A 23337-nucleotide genomic window follows, 5' to 3' on the forward strand; every position below is an offset into this window, starting at 1 on the left:
TGCAGGTCCGCTTGGGCTAGACGCGCGAGCACAGGCAGCCGGTGCGTGGTAGTCGGCTCGATCTCCGCAGTCCCCGCCGAGCCCCGACCCTCCCGGCCGCCCTCGCCTCACTTCGCCGCCATGCGCCTCCGCCGCCTAGCGCCGTTCCCGGGTGTGGCGCTTCTCCTAGCCGCGGCCCGCCTTGCTGCTGCCTCCGACGTGCTGGAACTCACGGACGCCAACTTCGAGAGTCGCATCTCCGACACGGGCTCTGCGGGCCTCATGCTCGTCGAGTTCTTCGCGCCCTGGTGAGGCCACTTTGCTGGGGTGGGAGGGATGGCCGGCTGGGCCGGGGGCAGGGCGCGGAATGGTAGGGCCTACGCAGCGTCGGCGTCCTCCATCATTCCAGCGGGCCAGTTTGCAACCGGCCAGTTTCCTATCCCCGGGAAGCTGGAAGGTGCTTTGTCGAAAGCGGAGAAGCGGCCGTGGATCGCCTGGGAACGGGACCCCGGAAGGAAAATCCGGAGGTGCCTCTCGCACAGGGCCACATCCATACCTCCGCGCTCTTGCGGTACTTCCTATTTGCAGAGGGTTTAACCATCCCCTCCCCCTCCACTCGTATCTTCAGTCTTTAGGTGAGTCAGTGTAAAAGCTCTCCACTCTGCAGACGAGGCATCCCAAAGCCTGGTAGAGAAAGGACGGGTTCAGTAAGTGCAGAGGTCCTGGGCCCCAGGCTATTTCCTTTCTTCTAGCCCCTCGCCCCACGACTGTTGGTTTCTAGCCAAGGTCAGTCAGTCAGTGGGGTTGCAGAATGGTCAGAAGTGCTTTCTTGAAGCAGGCAATTATTTTATCTATTTCATACAGTTTTTACATTAAACTCATCATTTATTTTTCAGCACTGGCAGAGGTCTCTGTCAAAAAGAAAGGCTGGATGAACAAGAATAATTTCCATCAGAATCTGACCAAATTATCGGTTTTAATTAGGATTTCTGAAATAGTAGCCAGTGTTAGAGAAATACTCCGGTTTCAGGGTGACTTAACCCCAATAAGAGTGTGGATTCCTTAGAGTAGATCTAAAATAAAAAATCTTACTTGAGGGTAAGGGAGAGCAAATAGAATTTCAGGCCCTGTCATCCTGAGTGGTGGTGGTGGTGGTAACTTTCATATCCTTATCAGAGCAAACCAGAATTGTTTTAAAGCCCAATGCATCCATGCCAATTACAGTACTTAATTTTTCCCCTCCTGGCACAATGACCCTTAGTTAAAGACTATTCAAAAGCATCAGAAATACAAAGTTAGTGTGTAACATTTACTTGCTTCTGATTTGGGTCTTCACTCCTCCAGCTTGGCTGACTTTTTTCAGGGTTACACTCAAAAGTAAAGACCACCTGATTCAGAAGGGTGTGTTAGAGGTGTCCAATTATATTTTCAGCCTGTGACAAATTTTGTGTCCAGGGCATTCTTGTGGCTGACAGTACTGATCACATATTATAGATATTGTCTCTAGAACTCATGTTCTCCTTTAAAAATGTCTCTTCTTAATTATATAATCATCCTATTAAGTTTGAGGGGATGTCATGGGTAGTTTTTTTAACTCTAGGGGTGGTATAACAGTTCAGGAATTGTTGGAGAATTGTGGGCCATCAGGCTATTAGTTTAAAGCAAAATTTTAAAATTTTCCAATTAAAGGCATTCTTTTCTATTTTAAAGTGTTGCACGTGCTTCCCTTAAAACTACATATCCCATAATGCACTAAACTGTCCCAAGAATTGGAATGGATATCTGCTGTGGTGTCTGCTTTTAATTGGTTTAAAAGATAAGGTCATCCTCCACAATATCAGCAAGAAGGATCAGCTTTCTGAATGAGTGATTTGGAGTCAAGGAAGTCTTCTGTTGATAATGTCTTCATTTCCTCCTATTTTATTTATTAATATATCAGCTGGAAATGTTTATTAAGATTAAATAAGGGATGGGGTTGTGGTTCAGTGTAGAGTACTTGTGTCTCGTGTGAGGCACTGGGTTCGATTCTCAGCATCGCATATAAATGAAAATGATTAAAATAAAGGTCTATCAACAACTAAAAAAATTAAAAAGTAAAATAAGCCTATTGTGAGCAAGTTCTTTTTATCTTTAGGTTTTCTTCCATTTTCATTTTACAAGTGAAAGTGAAAGATTTTGTTGAAGTTTTCTTTGTAGACTAAGGTTTCCATTATGAAGTTAGTCATGTATACATTTATAAGGATAGGATTATCTGAATTTTTCCAGGGGAAGGATAAATAATAGCCTTATTGAATGTAATAATTTTTAAAAATATATTGAGCAGTATTAATTTTAAATCCTGAACATCTACTTATGTTGTAGATTTTTGTGCTACCCTCTAAACTTTGGGAGGGGGTATACTGGAGATTGAACTCCAGACCACTCAATTAATGAGCCACATCCCCAGCTCTGTTTTGTATTTTATTTAGAGACAGGGTCTCACTGGGTTGCTTAGCACTTCACTGTTTGCTGAGGCTGGCTTTGAACTGCTAATTCTCCTGCCTTGGCCTCCCAGTCTCCCAAGCCCTTAGGATTACAGGTGGATGCCACTGTACCCCACTCAGCTCCTCCAGACTTTTTAATCTCCCTGCAGTGGTAGGGATGGAACCTAAGGCCTTGCTGGTGCTGGACTAGTGCTCTATCACTAAACCACATCTTCAACTAGCTCTACTATTTTCTAACACTAGTAATAAAAAATGATATTTAATATACAATGTTTCTAGAGTACAGAAAAGGATATGTGGGGCTGAGAATATAATTCCGTGGTGAAGCACTTGCCTACCTAGCATGCATGAGTTTTGATCCCCAGCCCTGGGAATAGAATTATATGGATAAAATAAAGTGAAATACATTTGTGCATGTGGCTGGGAATTGAACCTGGGGCCTCATGCACACTAAGCAAGTGCTCTACCACTGAACTACATACCCCCAGCCCTTTTTTATTTTAGGCAGGATCTCCTAAATTGCCTGACCTGGCCTTGAACTTGTGATCCTCCTGCCTCAGCCTCTCAAGTATCTGGGATTACAGGTGTGCACCATCATTCTGACCTTAATATTTGTTTTTATATATGCTTATTTCTTACTTGATCCAACCCCCAGTTAAACTTTTCAAAATTGATATTTAGCTTATAAGTTACTCTTTCCTTCCCTGGACAACTAACCAGTTGATCCTTCAACCAGACTGGTGTTCCTATAGGGAAAGAACTAAATGGATTTATCTATCAAATGTTAAAATAATAGCATCTGGCACATGACAGGCATGAAATAATGATTGTCAGGTGAATATATGTTGGAATTCGTTATCATTGCTAGGTGCCATCCCTGAGGGTAGGTGGATTCTTTGTTTTAATATTGCCTAGAGATGAATGGAAAAGATAGTGGTAAATCTTGACAGGTCTGTGTAACTCTAATTTTCCATAAATTCTACCTGATTTACATTCCTGTCAAATTGAAGAAGGCAATCTCGGTCAACCTCATGGGAACACCCTTTGTGCATTTGTTGAACTTAAGGATATTGCTGATGCTTAGAGCAGTGGCTTTTTGTCCCGACCTTGCAACTCCCACATACACCTGGTTTTTTTCCCTACATCCATGGGATTTCTCATTGTCAGTCATGCATAATTTTTTATTTTAATGTTCCATGAATATTTTTTGATATGCATGTAGGGTTGACACCAACTGGTCTAACCTAATAGCTATTTTGTATGATTTTTTTTCCCTCTTCATATGTTTGAAGAAGTTGAGGTGAAATTACTAACTATTGATTTAACCTTGACAATTACTACAATAGAAAGTCAATAGAAACCTCTCCTCTATCTCTTTATTCTCATTTCATTATTTACTGTGTGAAATATATTATCTTCTAGGTGGCTCTATTCTTTTATTTTTGGGACTAGGGATTGAACCCACGAGTGCTTGACCACTAAGCCACATCCCCAATCCCTTTTTTTTTTTTTTTATTTTGAGACAGGGTCTCACTGAGTTGCTGAGCCTGGCCTTGAACATGAGATCCTACTGCCTCAGCCTCCCAAGTCCTTGGGATTATGTTTATGCCACCACACCCAGCTAGGTGGCTCTATTCTTCCCTCTAATTTTTCCCTTCTTGTCAGTCCTATATGTTGCTTATATAGTCATTATACGCGTACATACGTTCACATTTATTAGCTCTCAAAAAGAGTCTTCATAGTTCTCTGAAGACATCATCTCCTCCTCTATTTTCTTATTACTGGGGATTGAACCCAGGGGCACTTTTCCACTGAGGTATATCCCTAGCCCTTTTAATTTTTTAATTTTGAGATAGGGATGTTGCCTAGGCTGGCCACAATTTTACAGTCCTGCCTTAGCCTTCTGAGCCACTGGGATTATCAGAGTGCACCACTGTGTCTGGCCCCACACTCTTTAAGATGCTGCTTTTTAAGTGCATGTGCTACTGAAATGCATTCCTAAAACCTTTTAATGCTTATTATGTTCCACCAAACCTGGTTATTTATTACATTGAATTAATTGGAATTTGTGTGCTTGGGTTATAACCCAAGTACACTAATTTTTAGTTTATTTGAAGATTAGAGGAATACAAAGGATATAGTAAATGACATACTTCAAATACATCAGGACTGATTGAGAGAGGAACCATTATGCCTCACTGAGAAAGAAATGCTGCCATTGAAAGTATTATATGAATGTAAGACACATCTCAATTTTAAAAAAATGCATCTGTAAAATACTATATAAGAAATAGCTTGGGACTGGGGAAATAGCTCAGTTGATAGAGTGCTTACCTATTCACAAGGCCCTGGGTTCAATCTCCAGCACTACCAAAAAAAAAGAGAGAGAGAGAGAGAAATAAATATCATTTTTTTCTTAATATACTATTCTTTATACAATGCTGTACTGAAACTCAGTTGAGAAGACCACTCAGTCTAAAAACAAAGTCAGTACAGTTGAGACCCCCTGTGTACTTTTTCCCCGTCTAATGCCTCCCCTATTCTGAATTTGGTGTTTATCATTTAGTCCTTTTATACTTTTAGTAAATATGTATGTGATCCTAGAGCATGAAGTATTAACAATCTTCCTTTTCATCACTGTTCCTTTGCTTAAACTCTCCCATAATAGATTTTGAATAGGATTTCTGAAGATCTTAGAGAATATAAGCTCTTACAGTCCTTTGTCATAAACAGTTTTAGGAGTATAATATATCAGCTCATGTCTTTTCCCTAATTTTTCCTTCTGTTTTTTATTTTTGCTGTCTTGGGGAGGTTACAGAACTTCTTAATGTTCTCAAAATGATCCCTATGCAACCCATGGGCTTTTGAAAAGATGATGTACAGCTGGTGCTTGTTGTGCACTCATAAGAATATATTATACCATTGCATGTACAGTGCACCTGTGGGACTTGTTAGGACTTTCTGGACCAGGTGCTTCTGGTGGCCCTCTTGGAAAAATAGTCTGGTTTACATGCTTTTATAGGTTCTCATGGACAGGTGAATCGTGTAACTAAAAATCAGGCTTGCCATCTTAAATATATCATTCTAATGCTGTGTTGAAAGTCAGTTGACAAGAAGTAGGCCTCTGGTAAGCCAATAGAGTACCTATTAATATTATACCAGTGCCCTTTGGGCCCTGTTTTCCATTACCCCTCAAACTATATTTCTGGTCAAAAAGAGTCATTGAAAATGGAGAAAAATCATTTGTTGCTGCATGCCCCATCCTCACCCCTCTATTACTCCATTTAAATCAAGGACCTTTGTGCAGGCTAGGAAAGCATTCTACCCCTTTTTATTTTATTTTGAGACAGGGTCTTCCTAAGTTTCCCAGCTGGCCTCTAACTTGTAATCCTCTTGCCTCAGCCTCCTGAGTAGCTGGGATTACGGGCATGTTGGTTCTTTTTTCTTTTTCTTTTCTTTTTTTTTTTTTTTTTTTTTTAAGTTGTCAATGGACCTTTATTTTATTTATTTTTATGTGGTGCTGAGGATCAAACTCAGTGCCTCACACATGCTAGGCAAGCGCTCTGCTACTGAGCCACGACCCCAGCCCAGCATGTTAGTTCTTAAAGATTCAATCACTTTATTAAGAACCAAAATGCTGGTTCCTAAGGGAAAATGGAATTATTGGTTTCATTTTAACCTCATTAGTTGGTCAAATAGGCTTGAAACCTTTCTGTCTTTAGTGTAAGGTATACTTCTTTTTTTTTTTTTTTTTAAGCATTCAACCACACATCTTTATTGCCTTATTTTAACATTTCTCCAATTAAAAGGGTTACATCAGAAGGCATTATTCCTGAAATGAACTTTCATTTTATTTTGGCGCAGGAAATCAAACCCAGAGCATGTATATGCTAACCAAACACTCTACAATTTTGATCTATACCCCCAGCCCCAAGAAATGAATTTGAAATTGTCTTAAATTCTCAACTTTACCGAACACCTATTACCATGTAGACCCAACATGCCTTTTTGGGAGCAAAAATTCAACACCATATAAGTTATTAAACACATCTTTATTTTAAAATCTCATCTGCCAATTTAGTGTTTTCTACCAACTCGGGGAGCAAAAACCTTCACAGGTTTCACAATCTTTTGCTTAGGTGCTGCCTTTGTGGGAGCCTTAGCAACAGTCATTGCCATCTTTTTAGATGCCTGCTTAGCCTTTTTTGCTTCCTTGGCAGCTTGCTCTCGTTGAGCCTTTCTAACTTCTGGTTTCTGATTTCTCTTGGCCATGATATCTGCAAGGGATGCACCAGTGATGGCCCTCTGAAATTTGACTGCCCGTTGGGTTCTCTTCTTTTGGATTTCTTCCAACTGGCCCTTTTTGTGCTTTCTTCTGTAGAGGACAGTCCAGTTTATCTGCCGAGGATTCCTCTTGGTTAGGAAATGTTTTGCATTAAGAAATTGGAAAACCTTTCCATTAGTCCTGGTGTAGCACCTCCTGTGTCTAGTGTATATCTTGTACCCGCTAAAACTGCGCAGCTCGACCTTCATGGCAGCAGCTATTGGGATAAAGGAAAGTGAGATACACTTCTGACTGTAGTTTCCAGAACTCTTTTTTTGACCACCTTGGGGATTTAACCCAGGGACACGCTACCACTGAGCTACATCCCTAGCTAGCCCTGTTAAAACAGAGTTTTGCTAAGTTGCCCAAGCTGCCCTTGAAGTTGTGATTCTCTTGCTTCCCTGGTAGGGTTGTAGGTATGTACCACGGTGCCTGGCTCAATATACTTTCACTTCAGAAAATAGATGCTGCCCTTGCACTGAGCCAGTGCTAAAGAGTCTACCTGGGCTTTACATAAGACCTTTATCTTCTGAGAGCTCTGGTTTACTTTAGCAATAATGATAACGTTTGGGTGTGATATTTTTGCTTTTGGAAGTATCTGATAGTTCAAAAATTGTGTTATAGTTTGAGATTCTTCCTAGAGAGACATTAAAAAAAATTGTAGCATTAAATTGAAAATGGCTTTTTTACATTTATGTAGGTGTGGACATTGCAAAAGGCTTGCTCCTGAGTATGAAGCTGCAGCTACCAGATTAAAAGGAATAGTTCCACTAGCAAAGGTGAGTAAAGGCGGATTTTTCCTTAAAGGATATAAAGTATTTTAAATAATAGTGTATACAATTAGCATTCACTTTCTGTACTCTTATGGTGCTAAGAAGGGTGAATATTAGTTTCTGGACAAATGCCTGACTATTGTATAGTTTCAAAAAAATAAAAATGAGACTAAGGAAATTATTGGCATAAGAAATAAACTATAGGGCAACTAGGTATAGTGGCACACACTTGTAATCCCAGTTACTCGGAAGACTAAGGTAAGAGAATCACAAGTTTGAGGCCATCCTGGGCAACTTAGATAGATCCTATTTCAAAATAAAAAGGGCTAGAAATGTGAACCACCCCAGACTCAGTCCCTAGTACTGAAAAGAAAGAAAGAAACTATATGATAAATAGGAATTAGGAGCAAATATGGACAGTATAAGTACAACTATAAAGGTTAAAGGAAAATTATTGAGTAAATGAGTTCCCTAAACTGCCATATGGTATTCATAGTGAGTAGGAAAATGGCATGGGGCTATTGATGATATGTAACCAATTAGTCAACTGTAAACTTGGTATTTGTTTTTTACAGTTAAAGTAATGCTTCATGAACTTGCCATTCTTCTGTAGTAAACTCACAGTTGTTCTACTCTAAAAGCTCATATTTCTGCCAGTCTCAAATACACATTCATCTATAAGGCTGTTTCTGGAAACTGCTTTTAATCCTGAAACCAAGCAGCTTGCCATGGGGGGGAAAGTTTAATCACAATTTAATTTCTGCTTTGTGTGACTATGAAAGTGATTTTTTTTGTTTCTCACCTGTTTTGAGGCAGAAAAAAAGGTAGAGGCCACTGCTTTAGACAACAGAGACTCCAAGGGCAAAATTTAAATAGTACTTTAAGTATTTTGTAGGAATCTTAGGAATCTAAACTATACTTATCAATACTTGCTTCTTGACCAGCACTAGTGTGCCTTTAAGATCCAATGTTCTGTGGTATATATGCCAAGAATTGCTTAATATTCTAATGACTTGACAGTCCTAATATTTTGGGAATACAAGTATGTTTTTTAATCTTTAGGTTGATTGCACTGCCAACACAGAGACCTGTAATAAGTATGGAGTCAGTGGCTATCCAACCCTGAAGATATTTAGAGATGGTGAAGAAGCAGGTGCTTATGATGGGCCTAGGACTGCTGGTAAGGATCCTGGATTATATCCTGGAAACTGAATTTGTTAAATACCTTGTTTTTGATAGTAGAAACATGAGAATATTTTTTTACATAACATACTTTCACTCTTAAAAATTCCTTATTTAAGAAAGCACTTCTGTAGGTAACCCCCCCCCAAAAAAAAAAAACAACTATCTGAATAGATTGAATAGATTCTGTAAGTACTGTAGAAGATACTTGAACTTGAGATATAAGGTCAGCTAGGCCTTTTTTCATTTGATACATATTTATTGGGTACCTACTTGATGTCAGATATTCTATATGTACTAGGTACTTGGTATTTGTAAACAAAACAAACAAACTCCCTACTTTTGTGGTGCTTTACATTCTGGGAGTGATAAAGGGAAGAAAGCAATAAACAAGTTCTAAAAATGTATATGAATGACCATCTCGTCTCACACCCCATTAAGATTATTATTTAAAAAAAAAAAGATTGGGGGTGACGGGGTTGTGGTTTGGTGGTAAAGTACTTGCCTAGCAAGTGGGGCACTGGGTTCGATCCTCAGCACCACGTTAATTGATTGGTTAATTAATTAATTAAAAAAGAAAATAAAGATGTTGTGTCCATCTACAACTATATATATACATGAGAGAGGGAGTATAGCTAACTGGTAGAATACTTGCTTAGAATGTGTGAGACCTGGTTGTACAACGGTGTGAATGTACCTAACGCCACAAAACTGTATACTTAAGAATGGTTAAGGTGGTGAATTTTATGTATGTTATGTAACAGTTTAAGAAGTCAAGAATATGCGTAGATGGAATAAATTGAATTAGTGATGAGAGCATTAAAGGGAAAAAATAAAACCAGACTATGTGATAGTGATTGAGGATGGGAGAACTGCATAATAGGGTGGTCAGGGAAGAAACCTTTGAGCTGAAACCTGATAGGAAGGAGCCACCCATGAGAAGATCTCAGAGCTTTTTAAGCACAGGGAAAGCAGGTACAAAGAGGCTATATAATACATGACTAAAATTGCTGGGTTGAAGACCTAGAAATACCATGTGGTCAGAATGTGATTAGCAAGGATGAGAGGTGAAGTTTGAGAGGTTAAGTGGGAGCTCAATTCTGTAGAGTTCACAGTTAAGGAGAACAAAATAATCTTATATCATCAAATACAATTTCAGCTTGAGTTTATTACATAATTGTATGTATATTTTACCTTTTCATAATGAAAGGCTAAAGAAAGAAGTTTGGGGATTTTAGGAGATAGGGAATTTCATTCATGTACAAACATGGACCCTGGCCAGATGTTTACAGCACATGTCTATAATCCCAGCAATTTGGAAAGGTGAGTCAGAAGGATCACAAGTTCTAGGCCAGCCTCAGTTACATTATTGAGACCTTGTCTCAAAATAAAAAGAGCTGGAAGTGTGGCTCTGTGGTGGAGAGCCTCCTGAGTTCAGTCCTCAGTAGAGGTGAGGGGGGGTCATCAACCTCTTAATTCTCTGCATAGCACTGGTTACTGTCTGATTTTTTAAATTTATTTTTGGCACTGGAGATTGAACCCAAGAGTGTTTTTACCACTGAGCTACATCCCCACATCCCCAGCTCCGCTCCTTTTTTTTTTAGACAATGTCTTGCTAAATTACTGAGAATGTCATCTCAGGTCTCTGGGATTACAGATTTACACCACCACACCTGACTACTATCTGATATTTTTTTTTTAATTGCATATTTATTTGGAACTTACTATATTGTCAGGTTCAATAAAGCAGAACCTTTGATTTGTTTACAGTTCTGTCCCCAGCACATAGACTCTTCACATATAGCAGACACTTAATAACTCTTTGCTGAATGCTTGAATAAGTATTTTGGCCCAACTGAAATCACTTTTTTTTCTCTCCATGGTGCTGGGGATTGAACCCAGGGCCTTATGCATGCAAGGAAAGCACTCTACCAATTGAGCTATATCCCCAGCCCAACACTCAAATTTTTAACATTCAGCTTTTACCAGTTTAATCAAAGGTATGGCTAATAGAGTTATTGATATATTTTTTTCAGAACTTGGTCAGGTCTTAACTAACTGTAGATGGATCCAGCCACAATGCTGCTAGGTAAATATTCTCACTTGGGCTTTAACATAGGGTTCTTAAACTGGAGAATGTCTCCACATCTAACCAGGAGGTCAGATGTTTGACTACTTATTTATAAAGTCTTTAGCCAAGAGGGATTGTTTTGTTCATGTGCACCTCTAAGAACCTTGCTCTTTGCTTCCTGCTTAAACTAATTACTCAGCACTCCCATTTTGCCTTCCAGAGAATTTTAGATGTTCAGTTTATTATAGTTTATGTTCTGATATACTGATGGCAACTACCTTGAGGACTAAATAATTCAATCCAATTTCAACTAATCTATTGATAAAACCTGAGGGAAACTTTTTTGAAATATCTATAAATGGAAGAAGATGAAAGGAAAAAGTAATTTAGAAGTACAGAACAGGCTCAGTCATGTTGAAAGAGTTAAACGGTACTGTCTTAGTTTGGAAATCATGATAGTACTTAGAAAAGAAAGGGGTAAAGAGATAGAATATCATGGAGGAGTAGCACATCTGGCCTATGTTTGTATTTGTAAATGGTTTCAGTGGACCCTAGGAGGAAGTGGAATAATGACCTTTTGGTCTGTCTGCTAAGGGTGTGTGTGGGTGTATGGATCTGTCTACTAGGGGTGTATGGGTGCAGGGGTGGGGGTGTGCCGGGGTCAAACCCAGTGCCTCAGGCATGCAAGGCAGATGCTCTAACACTAAGCTATATACACAACCTATGTGTATGTTTTAATGTATGTATTTAGATTTCAACATAGCTAGCCAAGTCACTGCATTTTTTGCTTTGAAAATGTAAGGTTACAGGTGACTATGCATTGCTTGATAATATGGATTTGTTTGTTCGTTTTATGTGGTAGGCACTAGAATTTACTTGATAGTATAAGTTAAAAATAATACGTGAATCTCTTTGGAGGGCATTTTAACAACTATAAATACTTACACACTTTGACCCAGTTAATCCACTTACAGGAATTTGCCCTGCAAATATAGTCTTTTTTTTTTGGTACTGGGAATTGAACTCAGGGGCACTCAACCACCGAACCATATCTCCAGCCCTATTTTGTATTTTCTTTAGAGAGACAGGGTCTCAGTGAGTTGCTTAGTGCCTCAGCCTTCAGAGCTGCTGGATTTACAGGTGTGCACCACCATGCCCAGCCTCTACAAGGTTGTTTATCACAGAATCATGTGTAATAGCATGAGATTGGAAACAAATTTCCATTATTTGTAGCAGGTTAAATAAGTTATAGTACATCCATTCTGTGAAACACAATGTAACTAATAAAAGGTTGAGGTAGCTCTTTATGTATTGATGTCAATTATGTCTAAACTGTGTTACATACAAACCAAAAAAATAAAGAATAGCTTATGTATATGTTGCCATTTTGAGAGAAAAAAGAATAAATGTGTAATTGCTTATTTATGCATAAGATGCTTGAAAGGGGCTGAGGATATAACTCAGAGGACAGCACTTGCCTAGCATGTCTGAATTTGATCCCCAACACCACAAAAATAGACAGATTGATTTAAAAAATAAAGTGCAGGGCTGGGGATGTGGCTCAAGCGGTAGCGCGCTCGCCTGGCATGCGTGCGGCCCGGGTTCGATCCTCAGCACCACATACAAAACAAAGATGTTGTGTCCGCCGAAAAAAATATAAAAAAGTGCTTCGTCCACTGAGTTTTGGCAAGTGAGTGCTGCTCTGATCACCACCATATACAACACATTCCCTGTGCTTCTGTTTTCTCATTAAAAAAAAAAAAGAAAATTTAGAAGGTTATGGAAGAAACTGGGTGACTAGGGACAAGGGTGGGGAAAAAAAAACTCCATTGTGTCCCCCTTTTATACATTTTGAATTGTATGAATAAATAATTGCCTTCTCAAAAATTACAAATAAATTGTATTTCTATAACTTTCATCTTCTAAGATGGAATTGTCAGCCACCTGAAGAAGCAGGCAGGACCCGCTTCAGTGCCTCTTAGGTCTGAGGAAGAATTTAAGAAGTTCATTAGTGATAAAGATGCCTCTGTGGTGGGTAAGTAGCAAATATTTAATTATGCCACAAAATCATCAACTTGGTCCTAGCTACTTGGGAGACTGAGGCAGGAGGATCACAAGCTTGAGGCCAGCCTTAGCAATGTAGCAAAATCTTGTTGCCAGATATAAAGGATTGGGAATGTAGGACAGTGATGGAGTACCCCTGGGTTCAGTCTCCATTACAGGTTAGAACAGGGGAGGAAATGTAGGGGCAGCTGAAAAGATGAATAGCTGATAGAATTGTATCATTACCATAATATGGGAGAAAAAGCTGTTATGACTGGCTTTTTGAGAGGTGGCAGGGATTACAGTTCTTACTATGTTGCCCATTCTGCCCTGAAACCCCAATACTGTCTCAGTCCCCAATCAAGAGTAGCTGGTATTGCAAGGTGCTTAGCATCACTTCTTTAAACTCTGAGATTTAACTCTTATGTAGGTAGGTATGACTGAAAATAAGGTTTTAAGGAAAGGGGAAATAAATAACTCACGTATGCTATTTTCACAATAATAGGGGAGTTAAAATTTTAAGATGCAGATTACTAGGATTTGTCATATATGTTCATGGCCATTTTAGAGAGATCTCATGGTGCACAGGAAGCCAAAGAGAAAAGAGTGACTGGTCTTGCTCTTATTTTTAAATATGACATATGATACATTTTGCTGAAAACTAAAATATGTATACAATGTTTGTGCTTCTCTTGATCTCCTATTACTGTAATAAAATAACTTTCTGATTTATCATTTAAATTTGAGTAAAAGCCAAGCCATTTTATCTGGGTTTTACCATTTATCTGAATAAGGAGATAACAATAAGTAGGCATTTATTAGATTTTTATGTTTCAATCACTTTTCTAGACTTAAGTTTTAAAGGCAAGACATAGAAAGGAAAAATAAGTGTTTTATTTTGACATCATTTTCTAATCTAATCCTTCTGATACCTGATATTGTTCCAGAAAAATTAAGCAATTTGCTCAGATTTATTCAATTTGGAAAAGTAGAATGAAGACTTGGACCCTGACAAATCCTTTCCCTGGGCTCTCAAAAATGTTTCTTTATAGGGTGGGGGAAGAATTCTCATGCTGAATATTGTATCATATATCCATCACAAAGCAGACCTGGTTCTTTTTTTTTTTAAATATTTTTTTTAGATGTTGGTGGACCTTTATTTTATTCATTTATTTATATGCAGTGATAGGAATCAAACCCAGGGCCTCACACATGCTAGGCAGGTGCTGTACCATTAAGCCACAACTCCAGCCCCAGACCCGGTTCTTTTCACTTTTGCTTATCTGTAGTAGAATGAATGCTTTGAAAATTGGAATTTCAGTCTTGGGCTGGGCATGTGCAGTGGTAGAGCACTTGCCTAGAGTGTGCCAGGCCTTTGGCTTCAGTCCCCAACACCACAAAAATGAATAAACAAGCAAATAAATAAAAGTCTTGAATATCTCTCAGCACTTAACTGTTTTTTTTTTTTTTTTTTTTTTTTTTCCTGTTTGACATTTTATATGTAGGTTTTTTCAAGGATTTATTCAGTGAAGCGCACTCTGAGTTCCTAAAAGCAGCCAACAACTTGAGGGATAACTACCGATTTGCACACACCAATGTTGAATCTCTGGTGAAGGAGTATGATGATAATGGAGAGTAAGTGACTGAGTTGAATGCCTTAGTAACTAGTGATGTCTGTTTCCAGAAGTTTTGTTAAGCACTTGCTAGGCATTAAGCTAAATGCTAGAAACTTATTATTGCTCCTAAAAGGCATCTGAAGACTCTATAAACAAAATATATATATATATATATGTAAGTGTATGGATGGGGATGTAGCTTAGTGGTAGAATGCTTGCCTAATGGGTGCAAGGTTCAGTTCTCAGCACCATACACACAAAAAGAAAGTGTGAGTGTTATATGTGTTAGGATAGAAAATGTCTACAGAGTATGTTGGGAGTACAGAGGAGGGGAATGGTATCAGAAAAAGCTTCTTAGAGGAGGTGACTGTTTTATATATATTTTTTAGTTGTAGATGGACCTTTATTTTGTTTGTTTATATGTGGTGCTGAGAATCAAACCCAGTGCCTCACATATGCTAGGCAAGTGCTCTGCCATTGAGCCACAACCCAGCCCAAAGGAGGTGACTCTTGAAGGATGAGATTTTCAAAGCAGGTTATGGTGGTTGGGATGAAAATTATTCTTTTTTTTTTAGTAGCGGATATGAGATGACCTCAGCATGTTGGAACCTGCAGGATTACTAGGGTATTGTTTGTGAACCAGATCATAGTGAAACATAAAGTTGGAGAGGTTAACCGAGAGCAAATTATGGACCTTAAATGCTATACAGAAGAGTTTAGATTTTTATCTTTTAGATATCTGAGAACCATTGAAAGGGTTTTGAGTTGGGAAGTAATGTGGTTAATTTTTTGTTTAAGTAAAGAAGTTACTGGGACCCACATAGTAGTGGCTTGAAAGGGGAGGAATAGGGCAAAACAAGGAGAATCTAAACTGAGAATGACATCTGAGAATCTAAACCGAGACAGTATTAGTGGCAATGGAAAGAAAGAGATAGTATAAAAAAATGTAAACAAGCTGGGCATGGAGGCTCATGCCCATAATCTCAGACTCTGGAGGCTTAGACAGGAGAATAACAGGTTCAAAGCCAGCCTCAATTTAGCAAGGCCCTAAGCAACTAAGGCTTTGTCTCAAAATAAAAAGGGCTGGGCATGTAGCTCAGTGGTTAAGTTCACTGGGTTCAATCCCTGGTGGAAAGGGGGGCAGAGGGAACAAGGCAGAGGATGTAAACAGTAGTATTCAATCATAACCATGTGAAAGGAGAACATCCAAAGTCTAAATTTCTAACACATTGTATGCAATAGTCATCATCAGGTTGGGAAACAAACAAATTTGGAAGGAACCATAATGAGATCTGTTAAGGTTACTGTGAGTTTGAGAAGCATGTAAGTTATCCAGATGGTGAGAACCCAGTGGATAGTTGGATAAATAAGAGTAGAATCCAAGAAAAGTGTCCCTCACCCCTATGCTGGTGATTGAACCCAGGGCTCTGTAAATGGCTAGGCAAGTACTCTGAGCTATATTCCCATTCCTTCAGAAAAGTTTTTGAGTAGAGATAAAAATCTGTTGGTCAATCACATGTTAAATGATTATAACCATGGCAATAGATAGATCACTCAGTGGGCATATAAAGTAAAAGGTGTGTCAAGGGCTAATGTTAACTTATAGAATAGAAAGCACACAAATAAGTAATTTGCCTAGATTCTCACAGTTACTAAGAGGCAGAACTAAATTTGAATAAGAAAGTCTGGTTACAGATAGGTAGGTTTGATCACTAGTCTTTACTACCTCTTCACTAAAGAGACACCAGATATATACATGCTTGGGGAGCTACTTGTAGCTTATTAGCTAGCGCACACAGGTCAGCCTGTTAACTTTTGATTTGCTAATTGTGGCTGTTTCTCTGACTTGCCTTCTAAACTTGTCTAATAGCCTCACATCAGAGGTTTTACTAAGAAGACCTTATAGCAAAAGCGTCTTGAGTTCCCCATGTGTGTGACAAGACTATAACATCATCTTGTTTAGAATTGCTTGTTTTTGAGAATAAGTACTCTGAAAATGATAGCCATGCATTAAAAAAAAAAAAAAAAGAAAATCCCTGTTCACAGTTTTGCTCAGCATTGTTTGTATTAGGTTCTTGTTTGCCATGTAGTTTTCCTGTGTCCTGTGAAAATACCTGTGTTTTAATTGACATAAAATTAGGTAATGATTAATATTGGAAGAACAAGTGGGTTGGGATATATTTCAATGGTCGAGCACTTGCCTAGCACACTGTGAGACCCTGGATTTGATTCTGAGCACCACAAAAAGAAAAAAATATATATTTTGGAAGAATGAGAAAAGAGTATAAGGATTTACAGATGCCAAGATGTAGCCAAAAACAAGTGATGAAATTGTATGAGGGTGTATGTGGTGTGGGGAGGAGGAATAAACAAGAAACTAGAGGCCGGATGTCAGTAATTAAGGTAGTCATGTTTTCTCATGTGTCACAGTGGATTCAGGAAACCTTGGCTGAATATGTGATACCGACAAGAGAGAAAATTTTTGCTTGGGAGGCTGAGACAGAAACATTGCAAGTTTAAAGCCAGCCTCAACAATTTAACAACACCCTGTCCCAAAATAAAAAGAGCTAGGGATGTAGCTCATGTTTAAGTGCCCCTGGGTTCAATCCTGGGTACCAAAAAAAAGAAAAGAAAAGAAAAAGAAAATTTTCTAAATCTGATTTAACTGGAAGGACTCTTAAAGGTATTTAATGAAGTCTTTTCTTACAAGGTGAAAGGTTAGTTTCCAGTAGGAGCAAGTTCTGCATTATGCTATTGTACATATTGGGCTTTGAGATAAACTGGGTTCTCTTTCTGTTTTTCAACATTTGGAAATCAATTATCCATTCTGACTCCCTTTTGAGCTGATTAAAAAAAAAAACTAAAAGTAGATTAAATTGACTCTTTGGTCCAAGGTCATTGAAATTAGTGGTTGAGCTAATATTAGAACCAAAGTCCTCTAATTTTCCAATCCAAGGTTTATTAACCCTTTTACACAATTATTACACTCAGGATCAAGGAAATTAGTCATCTCTATATTGATGAGAAGGTCATGTTGCCAAGTCTGTGGTCTCAGAAAAGAGGGGGTTTTGTTTGTTTTTCTTGGTACTAGGGATTGATCTCAGAATAACCTCTGAGCTGTAACTCCAAACCTTTTTATTTTGAGGCAGGGTCTTTCTAAGTTTGCTTAGGGCCTCGCTAAGTTGTTAGAGCTGGCTTTGAATCTGCAGTCCTGCCTCAGGCTCCTCCAAGTTGCTATGATTACAGATGTGCACCACTATGCCCAGTTCCGAAAAGAATTATTTTGTCTTTAGTGAAAGTAGATAGTCTGAACTTTAAATGAAAGTTAGAAGACAGGTCTACTGCTGCTTATTGTATAAGGTGTTTATTTGTTTTTAAGGGGCATCACCTTATTTCGTCCTCCACATCTTACTAACAAGTTTGAGGACAAAAGTGTGGCATATACAGATCAGAAATTGACTAGCAGCAAGATTAAGAAGTTTATCCAGGAAAACATGTGAGTACCTCTTTATACCTTGTCTGAAATTTCTTTGCTTCACATTAGTTGTTTACTCCAGTTATTAAGCAGAGCCTTGTTTGGCTTAAATAGCCTACTCAAGGAACTATAATATATAATAGTTCAAGTATATAGTAAAGTGATCATCTGTAGGTCCTAGAACTTTTATTGTGGTCCTGTACAGTATATTGCTCAGTATTGTCCTGATGTTGAAAATGACCTTCCTTTATAAATGATGTAATTATTTTGTGATAATTTTATAATATAGCTATGAATTGTCAATGTTTTTAATTATTTTATTTCAGTTTTGGTATCTGTCCTCATATGACAGAAGATAATAAAGATTTGATACAAGGCAAGGACTTACTTATGGCTTACTATGATGTGGACTATGAAAAGAATGCTAAAGGTTCTAACTACTGGAGGAACAGGTAATAAGAATCATGTTTATCCCTTTGTAAACAAGTTTATCCAATGTATTAGCAATTCCTTCTAATTGTCTTATTACCATGTGATGTAAGAGCAGATAAGAATTGGAACATTTAGGTCCAAAAACTATATGTGAAGCCATAAGAACAGATAACATAAACCATTTCCAAAATTGTTGAGCATGTCTTCCATAGGTGTTCCTTTACTTTGTGATGCTGTGACTCTAAACTTTATAAAGTAAAAGGTGTAAATTTGATGTAAAATGCACTTAATTAAAACACCACTACTATTCTTGGTGCATTTTACCCTTAGAAATTTTCTTTTCAAATCAGTCATTAGGCTTGCAATAGATTTTACAGTTATATAATGAAGTAAGATTGAGTGAGAATGGACCAGTTGGTGGGGTACCGCCAATTTGGCAGTGAAGTTCAGTTTTAAGACATTGAAGTATACCATAATCCTGTGTTACTGCATAGGAACACAAGTTCAGGTTAATTTCAGGGGGTTGCCTAGACTATAGAACCTGGTCTTTGCTTTCTAACCTCAAAAATGCTTTACCTAGCATAATCTTAGCAAAAATATCTCTTGTTTCTCACAGAGTAATGATGGTGGCAAAGAAATTCCTGGATGCTGGACACAAACTCAACTGTGCTGTAGCTAGCCGTAAAACCTTTAGCCATGAATTGTCTGATTTTGGCTTGGAGAGCACTACTGGAGAAGTTCCTGTTGTTGCTATCAGAACTGCGAAAGGGGAGAAGTTTGTCATGCAGGAGGAATTCTCGTGAGTTGCTAGTCAGCATAGGTTCAGGATTTGATTCTGTAAGGAAATTGTTACAGCCTTTTATACTACCAAGAATTTGTAAAGCACAACATTGGGATGTAAAAGATAGGTCTTCTAGTGAAGACCTATGACTGTCAATTTTCATTTATAGTTACTTTAAGGATCATGATTCTAAATGATTTCTGAAAACTAACAAAAGGATGACAGGTTGGAATTTATATATGATTGTACTTCTCTAGAAGTAGTAAATAGAGAAAATTGGAGAACCTCTTTGAGATTGATATAACTTCAAGTCATCCCCCTTTCAGCTCTAGCAGAATGTGTTTTCTTCTAGGAATACAACATGAGCCTAAAGTAAACAGGGAAATTGAAAAGATCTTAATACCTCAGACCAATTTTTACCTTTAGAGACAGGGTGAGGCTGGCTTTGAACTTGTGGTTCTCCTGTCTCAGCATCCACAGATGCTGGGATTACAGGTGTGCACCACCATGCCTGGCCAGTTTTTACCTTCACTTTTGACACGTTGAAGGATTAACAGAAGAGAAAAATCTTTCTTTTGAGTCAACTTATATTACAAGATATGTAATGGCACTGTTCTCAACAGCAACAAAATCAGATCTCAGTCTCTTATAAAAGAGACAGTACGGGGCTGGGGATGTGGCTCAAGCGGTAGCGCGCTCGCCTGGCATGCGTGCGGCCCGGGTTCGATCCTCAGCACCACATACAAACAAAGATGTTATGTCCGCCGAAAACTAAAAAATAAATATTAAAATTCTCTCTCTCCCTCTCACTCTCTCTTTAAAAAAAAAAATTAAAAAAAAAAAAGAGAGAGTACTTCTTCCTTTTGAAATTCCTCATCCACAGAGAACACATTGGAAATTAAATAAAATGAGTTGATTTCTTTCTTATTCAGTCTAATTCCACATGTTGAGAAGTAGAGTCCTTTCCTTTATTTTAGCTGTGAAACTGAAGCTAAAATATGTAAAAACTATTCAGAGAAATTGCTTTTAATCTTGTGATGGGAGTTAACAAACATGACCCTGTCTTTCTAATTTCAGGCGAGATGGCAAGGCTCTAGAGAGGTTTCTTCAAGATTACTTTGATGGCAACCTGAAGAGATATCTGAAGTCTGAGCCTATCCCAGAGAGCAATGATGGGCCTGTAAAGGTGCACTACTCACAACCTCACCATTCCTATTAGCAGTCGCCTCCTCATTTCTTTATTCTAAAAATGCTGAGTCTGAACAGAGACCTTGCTGGATATATTTTTGTTTTTGTCCTCACCTCCCTAAGTCAAAAACAAATACTGGCAGAGCTCATAACATTAATTAGGGACAGAAGTTTAAAACCATAGAATTTTTCTGATGGAATTTGTATCTGGGCTTGGCTACTCTTTGAGATAGATCAAGATAATCCTTAGGAATAGTTTTGTAGCATTGAAATTATTTTAAGGAATGGTTAGGTAGTAATTATATTTCCTTTGGCTTCTTGAACATAGTTGGACAGGTGATAGACATGAGAATGAGTTGGTTAATGGGAAATGGAGATAACCTTCAATATAGCCTGTAAATGAGATTTGGTTTCCATGACTGATTTTCAGTGCTATTGAATCCATATTTGAGAGGAGTTGGGTCCAGAAACACATAAACCTTTTGTATTTATTCTTCACTTCACCATACAACTAGAGAATCTTCTGTGTGTTTTCCAGGTAGTAGTAGCAGAGAATTTTGATGAAATAGTGAATAATGAAAATAAAGATGTGCTGATTGAATTTTATGCCCCTTGGTGTGGTCACTGTAAAAATCTGGAACCCAAGTATAAAGAACTTGGAGAGAAGGTAAGTCTGAATCCTATTCTGAAGATTAGAATTAGAGTGGAAAATTGATGTAAATATTCCTAAGTACTGGTAGAGTTTGCCCCCACTCCCTTTAACTCACTTTCTCTTGACTGCCCCCTAGTGTGTATAGTCTGTATAGTGCTTCAGAGACATACTTTAATCTTCCACTCTTCAGACTCAACCTAGATTATAGATAAAAATATGTAGGTGCTTCTGAATTTTTATAATGGCTTATATGAACCCATATGTTGCTTTATTTTAAAATGCTTGGATCAGCCCTTTTTATGACTTATTCAGGCCAAGTAAATTTAAAGGTGTCTGTATATGTGTGGGGCTTTCTTTTTTAGATGGGCCTCACTATGTTGCCCAGGCTCGCCTTGAACTTGTGCTCTTCCTGACTCAGCCTCCCAGGAGGCTGGCATTATAGGTGTGTACCACTAAGCCCAGCTTTATGTGGTCTTAATATGTAGGACCCAAAAGAAGAAAGGAAAGCTGGAAGATTGAGTACTATCTGTAAGCATCACCACTCTTCCCGTCTGAGCAGCAATTTGTCCAGGTGCTTGAAGACTGAGATTGTTTTAAATCCTGAATTGATGAAATGTGCCTCAGTCACTGAAAACTTGAAACTTAAAGGTCCAACCTTTTCTAGGCTAAGGGTGTAGCTCAGTGGTAGAGCTCCTACCTAGCATGTAGGAAGGCTTAGGTTTGATCCCCAGCACTGAAAAAATAAAAAAAATTAAGGTTTAACCTTTTTATTAACAGCTCAGCAAAGACCCAAATATTGTCATAGCCAAGATGGATGCCACAGCCAATGATGTGCCTTCTCCATATGAAGTCAGAGGGTAAGTAGACTAAAAAGTTTAAAAATAACACAAGAGACAGGGTCTTTCTAAGTTGCTGGGGCTTGCTCTGAACTTGTGATCCTCCTGCTTCAGCCTCCCAAGCATCTGGGATACCTGTTCCTTCTTAGCTTAGTGATCTGTAGTGTGGGCCCACCGTCAGAAATTTTGTGAGTTCTGGGTTTAGTCAAGATGTAATTTAGGGGCTGGAGTTGAGTTCAGCCTAGCATGTGTGAGGCACTGGGTTCAATCCTCAGTACCACATAAAAATAAATAAAGGTATTTTTTTAAATATATATATATATTTGAAACCGTAAAGAGAAGTGATTCCCAGAAACTTGAGGAATTATAGAATTAACTTGAGAACCAGAAATTGCTAAACTCTTCTGTGTTCTTTCCCCAGTTTTCCTACTATCTACTTCTCTCCAGCCAGCAAGAAGCTAAGTCCAAAGAAATATGAAGTAAGTGCATTGTCCCACCCTCCCCTCATACACACACACACACACACACACACACACACACACGTGCATATCCAGTTCTTTAATTGGATATTTTTAACTGGTAATTCTTTCAACATTCATGACAATACATATAAGAATCCAGAATTCTTTAAGAAGTTAAATTTTCAGAGTAATCTTTCTGTTTTTAGGGTGGCCGTGAATTAAATGATTTTATTAGCTATCTACAGCGAGAAGCTACAAATCCCCCTATAATTCAAGAAGAAAAACCCAAGAAGAAGAAGAAGGCACAGGAAGATCTCTAAAGCAGCAGCCAAATATACCACTTTGTAAAAGGACTCTTCTACCAGAGAGATGGGAAAACCATTGGGGAGGACTGGGATCCATATGGGATTATTACCTCTCGGGGCTGAGAGGATAGAATGGATATAATCTGAATCCTGTTAAATTTTCTCTAAACTGTTTCTTAGCTGCACTGTTTATGGAAATACCAGGACCAGTTTGTGTTTGGTTTTGGGAAAAATTATTTGTGTTGGGAAGAATGTTATGGGGGTGGGGGGATTTGAGTTGGGGGGTTATTTTCTAATTTTTTTTTGTACATTTGGAACAGTGACAATAAATGAGCCCCCTTTAAAGTGTTGTTTTTCCCGTGGAATGAAGAATCAAGTTTCTTTAGACTGTTACTATCCAGTAAAGCTTTCCCCAGTGATGGTAACATTTTGTAATCTTCATTGTCCAATACATGTAGCTATGGAGCATTTGAAATGTGGCTAGGAACTACCTTTTTAATTTTAATTCACTTAGTCACATAGTGGCATTGCCAGACATGGTGGCACATGCCTATAATCCTGGCAACTCAGGAGGATTGCAAGTTCAATTCCAGTCTGGGCAACCTAATGAGACCTTGTCTTAAGATAAATAAATAAAAAGGGATGAGGATGAAGCTTAGTGGTAGAGACCCCTGGGTTCAATCCCCAGTACCTTAAACAAAACAAAACAAAAAAAGCCATCACAGTGGCTATACAT

General features: G+C 38.4%; 2 protein-coding genes across 2 annotated transcripts; one reads left to right on the forward strand and one right to left on the reverse strand.

Annotated features, from left to right (window-relative positions):
* The first annotated feature begins 23 nt into the window (after window positions 1–23).
* On the forward strand, window positions 24–22946 carry Pdia3 (protein disulfide isomerase family A member 3). Its single transcript, XM_027925765.2, has 13 exons — window positions 24–287; window positions 7487–7565; window positions 8622–8739; window positions 12740–12847; window positions 14361–14490; window positions 17851–17967; window positions 18273–18398; window positions 18995–19177; window positions 20237–20345; window positions 20886–21014; window positions 21777–21856; window positions 22257–22314; window positions 22503–22946. Exons 1-13 carry the CDS (start codon window positions 121–123, stop codon window positions 22614–22616), a joined length of 1518 nt encoding a protein of 505 aa, XP_027781566.2. The 5' UTR covers window positions 24–120; the 3' UTR covers window positions 22617–22946.
* Window positions 6516–6995, reverse strand: LOC114084734 (large ribosomal subunit protein eL24-like). Its single transcript, XM_034637075.2, has one exon. It carries the CDS (start codon window positions 6993–6995, stop codon window positions 6540–6542), a length of 456 nt encoding a protein of 151 aa, XP_034492966.2. The 3' UTR covers window positions 6516–6539.
* Window positions 22947–23337: the final 391 nt, after the last annotated feature.

This window comes from Marmota flaviventris, chromosome 2, assembly GCF_047511675.1.
Source record: "Marmota flaviventris isolate mMarFla1 chromosome 2, mMarFla1.hap1, whole genome shotgun sequence".
NCBI classification, from domain to species: Eukaryota; Metazoa; Chordata; class Mammalia; order Rodentia; family Sciuridae; genus Marmota; species Marmota flaviventris.